This window comes from Colletotrichum scovillei (genome assembly GCF_011075155.1).
Source record: "Colletotrichum scovillei strain TJNH1 chromosome Unknown Contig00006, whole genome shotgun sequence".
NCBI lineage: Eukaryota > Fungi > Ascomycota > Sordariomycetes > Glomerellales > Glomerellaceae > Colletotrichum > Colletotrichum scovillei.
The window spans coordinates 733,071-749,170 of NW_023336264.1; the positions used below are offsets into that span (position 1 = coordinate 733,071).

General features: G+C 53.5%; 4 protein-coding genes across 4 annotated transcripts; 2 read left to right on the forward strand and 2 right to left on the reverse strand.

Annotated features, from left to right (window-relative positions):
• Positions 1-168: 168 nt before the first annotated feature.
• On the reverse strand, positions 169-654 carry HER10_EVM0011987 (fasciclin domain-containing protein; the record flags this gene model as incomplete). The annotated part of the gene is made up of 2 exons (XM_035481392.1): positions 169-379; positions 440-654. The coding sequence occupies 2 exons, from the start codon at positions 652-654 to the stop codon at positions 169-171; spliced, it is 426 nt and encodes a 141-aa protein (XP_035333447.1).
• Positions 655-3,996: 3,342 nt separating this feature from the next.
• On the forward strand, positions 3,997-7,078 carry HER10_EVM0006533 (uncharacterized protein). Its single transcript, XM_035476116.1, has 3 exons — positions 3,997-6,506; positions 6,569-6,821; positions 6,889-7,078. Exons 1-3 carry the CDS (start codon positions 4,430-4,432, stop codon positions 7,073-7,075), a joined length of 2,517 nt encoding a protein of 838 aa, XP_035332779.1. The 5' UTR covers positions 3,997-4,429; the 3' UTR covers positions 7,076-7,078.
• A 3,976-nt stretch (positions 7,079-11,054) lies between these two features.
• Positions 11,055-12,596, forward strand: HER10_EVM0001068 (beta-1,6-galactanase; the record flags this gene model as incomplete). Its single annotated transcript, XM_035470829.1, has 4 exons — positions 11,055-11,138; positions 11,178-11,283; positions 11,341-11,431; positions 11,507-12,596. The coding sequence occupies 4 exons, from the start codon at positions 11,055-11,057 to the stop codon at positions 12,594-12,596; spliced, it is 1,371 nt and encodes a 456-aa protein (XP_035332112.1).
• Positions 12,597-12,762: 166 nt separating this feature from the next.
• HER10_EVM0007876 (FAD binding domain-containing protein) lies at positions 12,763-14,778 on the reverse strand (the record flags this gene model as incomplete). The annotated part of the gene is made up of 5 exons (XM_035477416.1): positions 12,763-12,930; positions 12,990-13,111; positions 13,170-13,803; positions 13,854-14,167; positions 14,352-14,778. The coding sequence occupies 5 exons, from the start codon at positions 14,776-14,778 to the stop codon at positions 12,763-12,765; spliced, it is 1,665 nt and encodes a 554-aa protein (XP_035332939.1).
• Between the last annotated feature and the right edge of the window lie 1,322 nt (positions 14,779-16,100).

The window sequence follows — 16,100 nt, forward strand, 5'->3', positions numbered from 1 at the left end:
AAGTCGACTGAATCATCGCGGACGATTAAAGCATCAACCATAGCAGTATACCACTCCAATTAAATGTAATTATGTGAGAAACAAGATGACACTTCTTCTCAAGTATAATGTCTGCTCACCAGAGCTTCAAAGAATGAGAGTTGTTGTGAGACACTACGTCGCCTCTACTTACAGGTACGCAACAGCCAGAGAGCCCATGAACCCCATCATAGCAAACTTGAGCGAGGCATCAAAGCTTCTCGAACTCGCCCCAGCCGGAGTGAAATTCGCAGTCGGCTTGACACCGTCAGTGAAGGGGGCATTAGCAGCTTGAACTGCTCCGGGGAAGGCAGCCGTCGAGGTTCCCGGGCTCAACTTGGGTGATGCTGGGTTGAGGACACTATTTTTATGTAAGTAACTTGAAAAGCTGTGAGCTGGGAACGGAACGAGAGATGCTTACCTATCAATGACGTGCATAACACCATCGCTGGTGATGATATCCTTGATGGTGACCTTGGCAGAATTGGCAAAGACGGTAGTATCTTCCTTCCGCAGCGAAACCTTCTCGCCCATCAGACTCTTATAGCCCATCTTGGTCGCCACTCCTGTGGTGAACCGGACCTGATTCATAAGGACATGATACTGCAGAATCCTCGCAAGATCCGCAGGCTCCATCGACGCAACCGTAGCCCCAATAGCCTGGAACGCAGCGTTCGTCGGCGCAAAGACAGTCGCGGCCTGCAAAGAGTTGACGCCATCGACCAGCCCAGCCTTGATCAACGCGCCCGCCATGCTCGTGAGGCCCGTATTCATTGCCGTGTCGGCGGGGGATCCGGGAAACGTCAAGACGGTATCGATGACGTGCAGCACGCCGTTCTGGAAGGCGACGTCGGCTTTTGTGATGACGCTCATCTGCTTGTAGCCGCTGAATACCCTGCCCTGGTCACCCTTCCTGACAAGCTCGACCTTTTGGTTACCCGTGACGTTGGCGGTGGGCATCTCGAGGAGGGTCTGGGCGAACTTGGGCTGTTCGAAGAACATGGTCGCCGTGGTCTTGCCGCTGACGACGTGGTAGCTTAGGAGATCGGCGAGGAAGGTTGCGTTGGTCGCCTTTTGGGCAAACGTGGGGTCCATCTGCATCATCTTGACGAAGGCGTCGTTGGAGGGTGCGAGAATGGTAACGTCCTTGGCTTTAACGAGGGTCTGGTTCAGGGCCGGGACCATCGCCAGGAGTGCTATTTAGTGGTGTTAGTAGTCACGCTCTCTCGTCCATACACGGCCTATCTCATAGAAGATCATACAGGTCAGAGTACTCAAGGTATCATTGTTGCTCTTGAGCACATCCATGAGAGGTGGAGCCGCTGCCGCCAGTGCAGCAAAGGCGAGCGTGAGGAAGCTCGTCGGCTGCATTGTGCGGGAGCGGGCGAAGCGAAACGGGAAGCCAGCCCGGTGATGTTGAAGAAGAGAAAGGAAAGGTGAAGACTTGGGATTTTAGGTTCAAGCCAGGACGACGATCCACGGGAACGAGCCGACTAGTAATACTTATACTGACAAGTCTCAACCCAACCTTCCGGGTCCGAGAGGCGGGGGAGGCATGTCTTGACACTTTTTTTGCCAAGGTCAGACGGTTTACCACCACATAGGATAGAACTTTCGGCCTGCCATCAACGGATGCAGCATTGCAATACGACGACCAAAATAAGCACCGGAGGTGGGTCTCTTCTGGGCCCGGTTGTGTTTTGTCTCCTGATGCAACTTCATCTTTCTTTCCCAGCCCTCGTAACGACCCGTTATCTGTGAAGGACGCGTGGAGCCTTTTCGACGTGGGAGGACCCGCGGGAAGCAAGCTTGACACTTGAGTCCCGGCGCGCGGCCGTCCCGAAGCATGGCGGACCCATCAGCCTTACTACATACCTTTTCACGATACCAGGGAAACATGGGAGAGGAGATACACAGAGAGGCTCTTGCGCCGTGAGAGAAGAGAGGGGCTAAAACGTAGTAGGCGAATCAAAAGACGTCTGAACACATCCTGACCATCCACATTTCCCTTCTACGGTGCCTGCTGCGTAAAGGTTGACGGGAAGTGGTGGTGGATTCTCTTCTTCTCATTCGTTCTAGGACAACGGTGCGGCGGTAAGGAAAAGGCGCTGTGCGGGAGATCGACGAGTAGAAGCGGCGGGATGACGGTGAAACATGCCTCAGAGCAACAGGCGGAAACGCATCCATGCGCAGTGGGGGCCCTTTTCTCAGACGGAGGGAAAGTTATTTTCAGGAAGAGCGAGGCGTGCTATCGGTAGAGCCGCATCTTCGAGAAGGCTACCGTCCAGAGACAGATGCAGAGAGATTAGGTTGAGCAGCACTGACTTAGTAGAGATCCTCATAAAGGTAGTGCCAAGTCAGACCGACGGCGTTGGCAAAGACCACAGGTTCTGTTTATCTGAACTTGGGGAACGGCAACTTCATGATCTAAATCTGTAAGAAGAGGACCACTTGTGATGGAACGTAGCGGGAGAGACCGGAGCGACTCGAGGAGCCTGAGGTGCTTGAGACAAGCACTGACAGGTTTCCAAAATGGAAAACGATGCTGGGGGTTGAAGTTATTCGCGGATCGAAGCCCCGGGTGGAGATGGCCGGAGTGGGCCCGGTCGGGCGCTCCCTGGTGCAAAAACACCGTGCTGCCCTTTTGCTTACCTAAAGCGTGGATGACTCAGCTATGTTTTTGGTGCAATTCCCAGAAACTCCCCTGACAGACATGCATCGCACCGCGCCGCACCGCCTGCAACTATTTTGTCTTAGATTCCACACTGCCGCGGCCGAACAAGCCTGCATCCGCGGTTTCCCTGCCCGTCGTGTTGTAGCACAATGCACCGCAGCGATCCCATCTATCGCCCGTCGTAGAAGAGGTATGCTGGACTTCGGGTGACCGAGCGCACGGCTATCACGGCAGCGTCGGTAACTCTTTCGAGAAAGCTTAAACACGTTCCGTGGACCTCAGCAAGGATCGTCCCTTCGCACGCAGGACGCTGGATGTCGCCTTGAGTTGGAGGCTTTTCTTTGGTTTGGGCCTTTTCCTGCGCTGAACGTCGGTCTTCAGCCACGGCCGATGTCGAGACCAGGACCGCCACCGCTAATCAGTCGCTTGATGAATGGCGTGTTCGTACGGAAGGTAATAAGGTACTAACTGACACGGCGAGTTCTCACGTTGATGAAATGAACTGCTATATTTGGTGGTTCCTATACGCGGGAGGCGGACAACGGGACGGAGCCTAGCATTAAGGGCCGCCAGCATCGTTGACTCCGAACGACACTCAGAGTTGCGAAACCTATGTGATGATAGGCGCGGAGAATATCGGAGGGAAATTACGGGTTTCCTTGGCTATTCAAACATATTGTCTTGGTCTGGCGGTCTATTTACAGACCTTGAAAGCCCACCCCCGGTAGGCAAACGTGGTGTTGCGATAGACGCCAGTCTTTCTGAACATCACTTACAACAACCCTTCGCAACCTTCATCGTGAGGCCTCACCATCTTCAATCGCAACTTTGAATCTCTTGATCGATTGGACTATCTTGCCAATACACGTCGCATCCCCACGGAGTTTCTGGCTTCGCCCGCGTTTCCACCTAGCCCAGCCGTCGTATCGCAACCCACTCGAAACCCACCAAGACCTTGGCTGCTCTCTGGTGAGCAAAGTCGCTATATATACTCATTCTCGACAGAGACGCAGCATCGGGACTTGAGGTTCCGGGTTATCGGGGGACGACATCACCAAGGTCGTACTGGCAAGTTCTCTTGAGATTTTTCACGAACGACAAGAGCTTCAAACGGGATGCCTGTCGCGTCAACTCGATAAACCATCACGTGACGGTTTCTCATCTCTTGAGAATAGGCCGCCCCGAGATCCAAGTGAGGCCAGGATCACATCACTATGCCTTACCCAACAAACAATGAACAACGCATCGCCCCCTCTCTGCTATGAAACGCCTTCTCTCTAGCCACACTATCCGCTGCTTGGATCCTTGTTCGTTCAATGTAAGCTCGTTTAATCGGCCATGATCCATCACCTTGAATGCGTGAATGCCTAGGAACAAAAGTCCAATTGCTGTGCCAGTGCCACAATCCATGGCACTGCGCCACACCCTCAATATCTGAAAACACGTCATCCGCCCCCTTCCTCGCCCACGCCGCAGCTCGTCTTGCGCGTTCCCTTCCAGGCCGTTGAAAAGACTGGGAAAGTGTGTTCGCCTTCTTCATGGGGAGGCGCAATATTAAGGTTCAGAGACAGATCAGTGATGCGCGCCTATTTTGTCAAGTGAACCCAAAGAACTCTCTCCCTTCTCTCTTCATGCTTGTGTGAACCTCTAAGAATTCTCAAAAACTTGGAAACGATCTTCTCTGAAACACGTTGCATCTGCATCGCCAAGAAAGAGAACATCTTCTTCTCGCCAAAGATGGACACCACACAGGAACGGGAGCGTCACACAACGAGCTCCATTGCGGAGCAAGAGCTCTTCTTTTCCTCGTCGCCATCTGGCCAAGGCCAGCCTCAGTCTGGGCGGCAGCAACAGCAGCAACCTCAGCCTCGCTGGTATGATAACGCCCAAGACGACTCACCCGTCGAACCGAGGAGCGGGGTTCCGGCTGTGAACATCATTCCTGCCACGCCCTCTACCCTTCGTTCAAACAGCGTGCGCTCAAACCTCTCTTGGCGGGATAGGGATGCCGAGAGGCAGCAGGCGGCGGCGGCGGCCGGCGCGCTTCCGGAGGTTGAGGAGGAAGACAACATTTACGATCCGCCAAGCACTCATAGACCATCAACACCACCGACGGAGTCCAAAGTTTCGACTCACCACACGGCGTCTACTTTTGATTCGCCGACTCAAACTAAGGTGGATGAGGATTATCATGTGTCGCCCATGACCGAGCCCGCTGTATTACACCACGATACGGGGTTCTCTCATGCAGACTCAGTTGATACTGCGGAGGCAGAACGGTACTACGATGCGACGTACTCCCCTCAAAATGAGTACCCTTCTTCATTTGACAAGGGCAAAGCCGTTGAGACGCATCCGGAGCCTGCGGTGCTGTATCACAACACCGAGCACTCAAACGCCAATGAGCGCCGTTCATCGATCGACAAGGGCAAGGCCGCAGAAGCGCTCCCGGATTTTGAGGACCGGCCGCCGGTTCCGAACCCAAGACCAGTGTCAGAAGTCCCCGACTTTTATGCTCAAGAACACGGCGGTTACGGCAGAGATCCAGCAGCCCAAGAGCAAGAAGATCGTGACTACGCAATGGCCTTAGCACTTCAGGAAGAGGAAGAAGGCCAGTCACCACCCCTTCCACAACGACACACCCAGCCAGCATGGAGTACCAACGGGCCACTCTCCTCCAACCCCTTCTCATCACCCGAAGACCAGGACCGCGCCCTCGCGGAACGTCTCCAGGAGGAAGAGGAAAACGGACCTCCGCCACCCTTACCAGCTCGCCCTCACCCCAAAGCCGTGGCAGAGCTGCTCTCTCAGAACCAGGAACCGCCGCCATTCTCAAGAACACCATCCATAGAAGGCATCATGCCGCCCCCCAAGCGCCAAGGCTCCGACTTTGGCAATGACGACCCTGCAAACCCAATCCACTACAGCCGAGACCCCCACAAGCTCATCACCTACCTCGTCCCCTTCCCCAAGCCCTGGCTGGGCTCCAAGGCGCCTTCTGATGCTATTCCCACCCGCTTCCTTATCTACACGCCCCCGCCTCCGCCTCTCCAGGCGCCGCCTGAAGGCGTGAAGGAGGGCGTCACTCACAAAGTGCAGCGGAAGTGGCAGACTGAGGTCAGGCAAGCTAAGATGAGCGACGCAAAGACTACCAGCTGGGCGGGGTTCAAGGCCAAGTGTACGCGCGGGGTGGACAAGGCTATGCAGTATACCACCACGAGTAACTTGGATTACCTGGCGCGCGTTACGCCTCCGGCGAGGCCGCCGTCTGCGATATCGCGCAAGCTTTCGCTAAAGGGGAGGATGAAAAAGGACAAGAAGGACAAGGGCGCTTCGGGTGATGAGAAGGAGACGAAGAAGAGCCTCGACGAGAAGAAGCGTGAGAGCACCGATGTGAAGGACGACGACGCAGAAAATCTCCTTCACGACGATGGGAAGAAGTCTTCCGAGGACAAGGATCTTGATGAGCGAGCGAGGAACGAGAAGCTGGCTGAGGAGAAGGGCGACCGGGAAGAAGAGGATTACTTCAAGTCCCAGCAGGCCGACAAGGACGAGCAAGATGAGCTCATGGAAGATGACCCAGCTCATACCTCTCACGAGACGAAGAAGACGGTCGGCGTCGAGGAGATTGTCTTTGTCTACTCGCCCTCGATGAACATGACGCCCGAAGCGATGAGGGAGGAATTCGTCAACTCCATGATGCGGACAAAGTCCAAGGCGCAGCGCGACGCCATCATCGCGACTGGGTTGCTTCCTGTTTCGTTGGCTATTGACTTGGTTATGATTGCCGTTTCTGGGCTTTTTGAAGTCAACGGTAAGTCTTCTTCTTCACTCAACATCCATGCCCAATACGGTCTACTTACTAACATTTCATAGCTGTGTGGGCATACTTCACCATCAAGGGCTCCAAGACGGCGCGCTCCGTCACCAAGCGCATCGCCTCCACGTCCAAGAAGCCCGAGTCCATCGACCCGGAAAAGTCAGAGGCCGAGTTGGCTAAGGAGGACAAGCTCCAGCTCAGCTTCAAGCCGGCCAACCGCATCGATGTGTTGACGCGGTACCTGGAGGCCGAGTGTCACCGTGTTGATTCGAGACTGTTTCCCAGATACACCTCTTCGCCCACGGAAGTGTAAGTTCCTCATCCCCAACTCAACTGCCTCAGTTTATCGGAGAAAGTAAAGCTGACATGAAATCAGGGAATGCTTGGAAGCGATTGGTTGGTCCCCCGCCATGACCCGTGGCCAAAAGAACTGGGAAGATGAGGCATGGGAGGTGAACGACGTGAAGGAGGATTTGAGGGTTGTGATGCACAAGGCTGCAAAGGAGTGGCGGAAGTGGTGTAATCGGTATGAGAAGAACCCGGAGAAGAGCTTGACTAAGTGAGAGCATGCTTTTGATTTAGAAGCGATGCATGATTTGGAGCGAATACACAATACATCTCTTTGAATGAAATTGTAGCATTGACTGTATGCATAAGTAAACTGTTTAGACCTGTGCATCTTGTGTTATTTAGATGTGTTAGAAGAGGTGGAAGGAAAGCGTCGTTTGTCCTCTTGACAATTTCTACCGGCGGAATTTGAGCCCTCACGCCATTACCAGTGCCTCTACCTAGGAGCATCAAGTAGCATCACAGGCAGGCCTGCCAGTCTTGGTCCCGCGAACCAGCTCCGGTCCGCCTTCAGAATCGACAAACTTGACCTCCAAAGTTCGCGCCTGGGAAGCGATACGAGCACTGTCACTCGCTTCCCTCAGGAACAACCTAGACTCCACGTCGAGACCGTGGGCTAGCGTCGCCAGCGAGCTTCCCCTCCATGCTGGAAGGCCTAGCCTTTTCGTTTCCCCCATCGACAATAAGCAGAACACACACCCGCCTACCAGCGCGCCCATGGGGAGTGAAAAGAATGCCCAATTCACTCTAATCTTGATTACCCATTCCTTCGTTACTCCGAGATGTGGGTTGGTTTGAAACGAACGGTTTCGTATCCATTTTGTTAGGCTGGCGGCGACCATTTCAAAAGTCCTAGGTATGTCCTGCGAAGCTGCGAGACTACTAATTATTTCCGTTGGTGAACTGACAACATGGTCAGTTGGCGCCCGGGGGTATACAAGTAGCTTCGTCTCATCGGGCTTGTTTGCTGTCGTGGGGATGACGCGACCTGTTATTCTCACAGCCAACCATTCAATAAAGCTCCCAACAGTGTTATGTGAGATATTGAATCTCAAGTCGTCGTCCACAATGTGGCCAGTAGCGGCGAGGTATTCAGCTGGGGAAATTACAAGCTGGAGGTCTGTTCGGGGGGCATCGTAGTATCCGACAAATAGTGAGTGGTTCATGAAAGTGTTGAAAGCCTTCGTTAAGTTCGGGTCATTCTTGATATCGGGCGAACTAGCCGACAGGAAAGAGTCCAGATTTCAATTAGCATAAGAGCCCGCTACTCTTTCCTGTAGCACATTCTGCTCGACGAATGATTCATAGATGTTTGTGCAAAAGTAAAGCGCGCATTCTGTGGCAGTCACACCACTATCTTCCCATTTTTTCTTTCGTAGGCGAAAGTCCTGGTTGGCTGACATTATGGAAAAGGAATATATCAGGGACTGGAGATGACCGAACGTCAACGTACGTCCCGGGTTGTAGGTTGACTGTGCAGTAAGTTCGGCACTTGCTTTTGCCTCGTCGATGTATTCTCCCTTTGACTTGTTCCCATTAAAGTTCGACATGCTTAGGTTCAGATATGGTATCTCGAATCTGGTATAGTTGGGCTTATCCCCCAATTCGGGATGGCCCAGCTTGTCCGGCAGGGTGACGACGTCTTCATCCCACCATGCTTGTCCCCAGGACTTCTCGATTGTAGATGATATATCGTTGCAGGAGCTGCAGACAGCTACTGATCCAAATGAGTTCCAGGTACAATTACCAGTTGAACACTCGAAAGCCGCCTTTGTACTTTCGGGTGAACTGAGGTCGGAGAGGCCTTCCCATACTGCGGCCATTGCGCCAAAGTCACATTCGGTCTTCATGGGTGCTTGCAAGAAGGAACCCCAGGGCTCGGGCATTTCGAATTCCGAATGACCGTAAGAAAAAACCGAAAATTCTCCTGCGTCTAGTCTATCGGCTCTTCCGATGTGGCTTGCCATCGTCGAGTCTGTGTAGTTGACATTTTCTCCCGAAAAGGTGATGACGGCTTGTAGGAACGGTTCAAAGCCAACCAGTATGACGGCGGAGAGAGCTCCGAGAGCGATCCAATGCCTGAGTGAATTAGCTTATACGCTGTGGAATTAAGTACTAGGACTTTCATACGTTAACTTGGTCCACCATAGCAGGCGAACGCTTCCCCAAGGACCCCGACTTGCTTCCTCGAAACGGTCAAACACCATGACATTCTCATCTCGTCTTCGGAACCAGTTCCACTTTCCCTGACTGATATAAGCGCTGATAGCAAATGCCAGTGATGCACGAGAAGTTGCTCCGAGAGTGGAAATGACGGTGTTGAACGATATAGAGAACTTCCAAGATGATAACGGCTTATTCTGATAGAGGGGAAGAAGAATAAGGATTGCGGCAAACGATATTAAACTCAGAATGATTGCTGACAGTTCAAGAGCCCAGTGGTACTCTCCAGTTGGAAGCAAGCGAGCTCTCCCGTCACTCGGTCTTGATTTCGTATCCTGCGAAGATTGCTCGGCGTCTCCGGCAGACTCTTTGTTTGCTATCAGACTGTAACGAGGCGCCGGGTCGCTTGGTGCATGCTCTGGCTCGGGACTGGGCACGCGGCTGGGCGGCGCGATTGTTTCTTGTGAAGGAGAAGAGAATACGTAGAAGGAGTTGGGCGAAAGGTCAATGGGGGGTAGTTGCGGTACGTCGAGACTGCCCATCGCATCGTCCCGAGGCGAGCTGCGACTCGATGACATGGTTCCTCTCTAAGCCAGTCCGTGACACGACGCAGGTTTCGGAGGTATGAGAGAGTTTAGCAGGCCGTATGGCATGACAGCCGTACGTCTGAGGATGGCGTCCAGCCTTATATCCATCTGCTCCGAGTCACCACCCAAGTGAGGTCGTACAGCATGCTGACCAACTCTCAGCCTGATCTTTGCACCATTTTAAGGCCGTGGACTTAAGCTGTACCTCGCCGCACATTTCGTTTATTAATACTACCAGCATCTCACTGCGTTATCTGGAAAACATGCTTGGATGGTCATCTTGAGCCCAAGAACAGCTTTGTATGGCTGCCTCGTCGATACTGATAACACTCGGTTTCCCTTTGCGGGTTAGTGTCACGTATTCATGCTGTGCAACATCACGCAGATGGTCTTTTCCGGCTTGACTATCACCTCGAGTGAAGATCCTGCGCCAGCCTGATTTTAAGTGAAATGAAATAAGGAGCGTGCTTTTTGTGGCTGTTCTTGGGCTTCGAGTTATCATCTTCAGGACGGAGTGATGCAGAGGACAAGGTTAGTTTCCAGTCTTTGGGTATACTAATATGCGATTGCAACAAAAACGACGCGAGTTGGTCAAGAGGAATCAGCTAGGTTCCAAACAGGGTTGTTGGTATCAGTATTACAGTAAACACCCGCTTGGCTCGTGGACAAAACCGAGGAAGATCGAAAGTAGTGCCCCGCCCTTGAAAGGTGTTTTGGGCAACCCTATATAGTCTTAAGAACCCCGTAGAGTGCTCTCTTCTGCCTGTCCATAGCAGTAACCCAGAACTTGTGAGATCAGACGACATCATCTAGTCTCGGCAGACCACCATTTTCGGCCCGGCTCCGAACAGCATCCCCCGCCCCCGGGCCACCGTTTGCCGGCAAAAACAAAACAAAGTCTCCTCTCAAGGTCTTCTGGAAATCTAAGTTGTTTTCTTCTTTCCCATCTCCACCATGCCCCATGATTGAATGCGGGGTAAACCCATGCTTAGAGCTTTCTCCAAGACTCCACCAGTTCAAGCGGTCCAATGCCGTCACCTGGAGCACCTCGGGGAAGATAGTTCCATGGGGGAATCCTGGCCTTGACCGGCCCCAAACCTTGGTTGAAATAGCTTCGGTAAAAAGCCCACCGCCCCTTGGCTCAGCACCAACCCAAACGTAGCTTGGGAGCCGATGTTGGTCCACGATCGAATCGGGGTCGAATGACGATGCTCATTAAACACGAGGAAAATAACGGTGCGGGGGATGCGGAGCCGAACAAAGCCATTGCCCAATGGCTCCAACTTCCGGGCCATCCATAGATGTCCCCAGCCAGCATCTCCGATGGATGTCGCGTCCTTTTAAGAGAGAGACCGTCCTCCTCTTCTTCGCCAGTGTAACCTTCTTCTCTCTCATTGCAGCTTTGCCTCTCACGTAGGTCTTTACGCGAGTCTCTATTTCCGCAATGAAGGGTCTTGCCATCGCCTTCGCGGCGCTTGTGTCGTCGACATGTGCGCAGTACATGAAGACTCCCGCCTCGCCTCGTTATGTCTCTCACAAGGCCGTCCCGAGACAGGCCGGCAACCAGACCAGCAACTCATGGCCCTACGCTCCCTTCAGCACTCGCGGACGTGACATCGTCAATGCCCGCGGTGAAGTTGTGACTTGGGCTGGTGTTAACTGGCCGATGAGTGGTACGTTCAACATCTAGTGAAGACTTTACAAGAGCACCTGACTAACAAACCATGAAGGAGAGACTATGGTTCCTGAGGGTCTGGAATGGGCCTCAGTTGATCAGATTCTCGACGATGTCGAGAGCGTCGGCTTCAACTACATCCGCATGTAAGTCCTCATCATTCTCGCATGCGTGTGATCCGTCGCACACCTTGGATGAACCCCAGCTCACACTCTCCTCAGGGGCTACGCCATCGAGATGGTCGACCAAATCTACGACCGCGCCGGCGAGGACGTTCCCCTCGAAGTCGCCATGATCACGGCCCTAGGCTTCGTCAACGGCACAAAGGTCACCAACGAAATCATCCGCAACAACCCGACCTGGACCCGCGAGACGACCCGCTTCGAAATCTGGTCTGACATCGTCGAGGCCGCCTACGAGCGCGGCATCTTCATCTCCCCCGACGTGCACGTCGGCAAGGCCCAGTGGTGCTGCTCCCACACGGACGGCAACGCCTGGTTCGACGACGTCAACTTCAACACCACCCACTGGCGCCGCGGTCTCTCCTACGTCGCCAACTGGGCAAAGTCCCACCCCAACATCGTCTCCCTCTCCCTCCGCAACGAGGTCCGCGAGTCGTGGAACGTGACGAACCTGTACTACAACTGGGACACCCTCGTCGGCAACTTCTCCGCCGGCGCCGACGCCATCCACGAGGCCAACCCGGACGTCCTCATCCTCTGGGGCGGCATGCAGTACGGCCAGGACCTGTCCGCTCTCACCTCAGGCAAGAACTACCTGACGGCGCCGTGCTACAAGTGCACCGCCATCCGCGACGCCGCACGCCGCCAGCCAAAGGTGTTTGACCTCGACAGCCACGCCTGGGCGGACAAGCTCGTCTGGGAGCTGCACCTGTACAAGATGAGCGAAGATGTCGACACGGGATCGTGCCCCATTATCGAGGCGGGTCTCTACCGCAACGGCTTCAACGCGTTGGGCATTGACAAGCCTGCCGCCTGCAATGTTACAAACGACTGCCCTAAGGCAAGCCGGTTGACGCCCGTCATCTTCTCCGAGTTTGGCAACGGCCAGGACGATACGCTCCGCAACGATACCCTTCAGGTGTGTCTGAGGGAGTACACCGTCAAGCACAACGTTAGCTGGATGGTCTGGGGTCTTGCCGGTAGCTACCGTGTGCGCTCCGGCGCGCAGGGTGTGCCCGATACGTGGGGTCTGTCCAACTATGAGTGGAACGGTTGGAACTCTCCCGAGACTATTGAGGATATCTGGAAGCCTTGGGTGAAGGCTATGAACCCGACCAGAAAGTCATGAGTCACGGCTCTATAGTCCAAATAGACTTTAATCTGAATTATAATGTGATCTCATTGCTATTCCACAACACCCATTGAATTGGTTTACTTTATGTGACATAATACCGTCTTACTTCTAGCCTAGAAGCGACAATGTTTCGACAAACACAGCCTCTCAGTGTACCAGCCTAGACTCTGCAAAGCTGCCCGTTACTGCTTTGCTTCCAGCCCTCGTTTCCGACACAAGGCTGGCACCAGAAAACGTCGTCTGGATCGACGGTCTTTTTGATCTTGAGAAGGCGCTCGTAGTTGGTGCCCCAAAAGGTATGTTGCCAGTCTTCCTCGTATGACAGACCCTGTGGCATGTTAAGAGGGGCTTCAAGACTGTTAGTTTCGATCGCTGTTTCTGACTTACCTCATTCAAATAGGAACCTCCACCAGGCGTCAACTGTCGGAAGCCCTCGACTGAGTCGTAAATACTCTTCTCGGCCTCACTCTTTGACGTCTCATTGAACGAAGTCCATCCAACGGCAGTGACTATGAGAAACAATGATTAGCTCGGGCAACTACTCTTAGAGTAATGAACATAACTTACTAGCATGGATATAGGCAGTCCTCCACGCCGGGTGCACTGCATCACCTCCGCCCCTGGGCTTCGCATTATGCACACCCTTCCCGGATACCAAAAAGGCGTACATGCCACCCACATTATCAGTCGCCGTCTTCACCGCGCCAGCAAGAGCATTCAGATCCTCCGTCAAAGGCTTCTCATCCAGCAAACGAGAAGCCAGCAGCTTGTTGATGCCGCCCTTGTTCATGTCATAATTCTTATCATAAAAGTCAAGCCATGACGGATACTCGGTAGTAATCTTGGCAAAGGTGACATTGGGCCAGCGTTCCATGACGGTCTGGTTGATTGACGTCCAGACCCTATTGACTTCTTCCCGGTCCGTGTCATCCTGCATCAGAGAGATGCCAATGACGCCTGCCGCGTTCGGCGGGAGGCCCGGTGAGCTGACGGGGTTCGGCATGTGCGAGTTGATCAGGGCGTAGCCTGCGAGACCCGCCTTCTCGAGGGCGGGGACATTTGAGAGAAAGTAGGCGGCGAGGTCTGGGATGATGGGAGACCTGAGCTCGGTGAGCATCGCCCAGGCCGTGTGGGTGATTGGCGGCGACGGGTGTGTCGCGAAGGTGATTGAGGTGAGAACGCCGAATGTCGATCCTCCTCCCTGTTAAAGTCAGCACTCAAGGTAAGGTCTCAAAAACGAGGGATACTTACACCGCGCATGGCCCAGAACAGGTCAGCGTTCTGAGCCTCGTTGAGAGTCAAGATCTCGCCCAGGGGCGTGACGACTTCCATCTGCAAGACATTATCCGCTGCCAGACCGAAACGCGGCGCGAGCAGCGAGTGGCCGCCTCCGGTAGCGTACCCCCCGACGCTCACCGTCTTGGCAGTTCCGCCGACAATGGCCTGGCCGTGTTCGGCAGTGGCTTTGTAGAGGTCATACATCTCGGTGCCGCCTCCGGCAGTAACCGCGCTTCCTGGGATAGTGATTTCGCTTCCCGCGAGCTTGAACTCATCCGCGTGGTACTCTATGCCCGTCATATGATGCACCCAAATAGAAAGTGAACCAGGGGCGATCGATCTACCTAGGTAATCATGCCCGGTGCTTTTCACAATAAGCCTCACATTATTCTTCCTCGCTATAACCCCAGTCAACACTCATACACCAAGCACACACACAAGACGGAAGCAGATATAAAAAACGCAACATACCAAAATCGATACCAATTTTGACATGCTCCGGCGTGGTAGCATTCACGACGTACGCAGGGTATCCGTCACCGCTGCACAGATAAGCCGGGTCAGGAAGGCAGGAGTCATTAGCGAAGTTGCTCCAGACGACGGAGACGGGGTCGTCGACGTGGAGCTCGTACGAGTTCCACCGGGCCTCGACGTCGGCGCAGGCGGTCTCGTTGTAGGCGTCCTGTCCGGGATGGCAGACAGCTCCCGGAGGAGACGGGCGGAGAAGTCGTCCGCCTCCGAGGGACTCGCCGAGGCGGGCCCACTCTGCTGCGGAGGGCCAGTCAGCGGTGCCTGGGTAGGATTTGCACGTTGGTTCGTAGGAGGAGTCTTGGGCTGGGGCGAGGGAATCGTGGGACACGATCCCGAAGAAGAGGTATCTCGCGATGTGCGGCAACATGGTTTATCAAATGACGAGACTGAGACTCTTAGGATTTGAAGCTCCGGGGCTACGGTCTTACCTGAAGAGAATCATGATTTGGAGGCCGAGGCATGGTTACTATATAAATTGTCGCGATCGTCGAAGGAAGCCTAGAGTGGGCGATGTTTGTGCAGCAAACAAGTCTGCCGAAGCGGCACGGAAAGGACTGGGGCTGAGACAACGAGGTTGCAACGGGGCGTCGTGAGGCGTCGTCTCTAAAGGGAAGTTGCCCGAGATGAACGCTCGTTGGATGATATGTCAGACAATGATGTTGCCAACCAAGAAATCCTTATTGCGAGGATTAAGCATCCCACTACATCTCGGTTATCTTTCAGCTCCTTGCAAGACGGCAAGCACAATCCCAACCACGTTGTATCGGGGCGCTAGTGAGATCATGATGTAGGGTGAGATTCATCTAGCCGCTACAGCTCGTCAACGGTTTACCATGTGTTGCATGTCAGACTCGGCTGTGGCTTGGCCGGGCGTTGGCCAACCCGAAACATGCGAGCGGTGAGCCATCATCGTGTGTCCTGTAGTCATGTTGCATTCTAGACAAGAGCCTCACGATGTATCCTCATCAGTCATCAGCCTATCTTGTCTCACAACCTAGACAATGGAGATACTACATCACGTCAGCAACCGAAGAGTAGGTAACCTTTGGTGGACTATGCCGTACACTGCAATACACAACCAGGACTGAGTTTTGTCTTGTTAAATGAAGAACTATGAGACGTACTTGAAGGATAAGAGACTCTGAAAGGATAAATGCCCTTGGCAAGCTTGATTGGGCCTATCGTGGTTCCAACATCAACAAACTGCATGCAAACATAGTATCGGGCGATTTGAATCATGTCGGCAGTCGGAACTCTCCAGGATCTCAATCGCCTCTTTAGTACAATGGTAAGGTGCGTTAGGACACTGACGATTTGTGCAACTCGAGTTTCGCACACCCAAAGCTCCATAATGACTCTTGATCGACCACGTACCAATTGATACTGCATGATAATACCAGTGCCGTCTTTTACAACTACAATCGTTAGAAAATTTGTGTAAAAGTGCCACATGATGGACGCTTTTCTGTGGCTACCTTTGAGAGATACACCTATTACGCCTCAAGGTATCACCTATGGCTACCACAATGCTTATATTTCATCTTGTATGTTACTGCCCCGCAGCACTGATACATCGACCACTTGAGTAACTCACATTACGATGCATCTTGAGAAGCCTGAGCAACAGGCCGCTCGAACGGAGCCTTGGTGCAATCTTCTGAGAATTTGCCTTCGCCTACTCTTCACTAC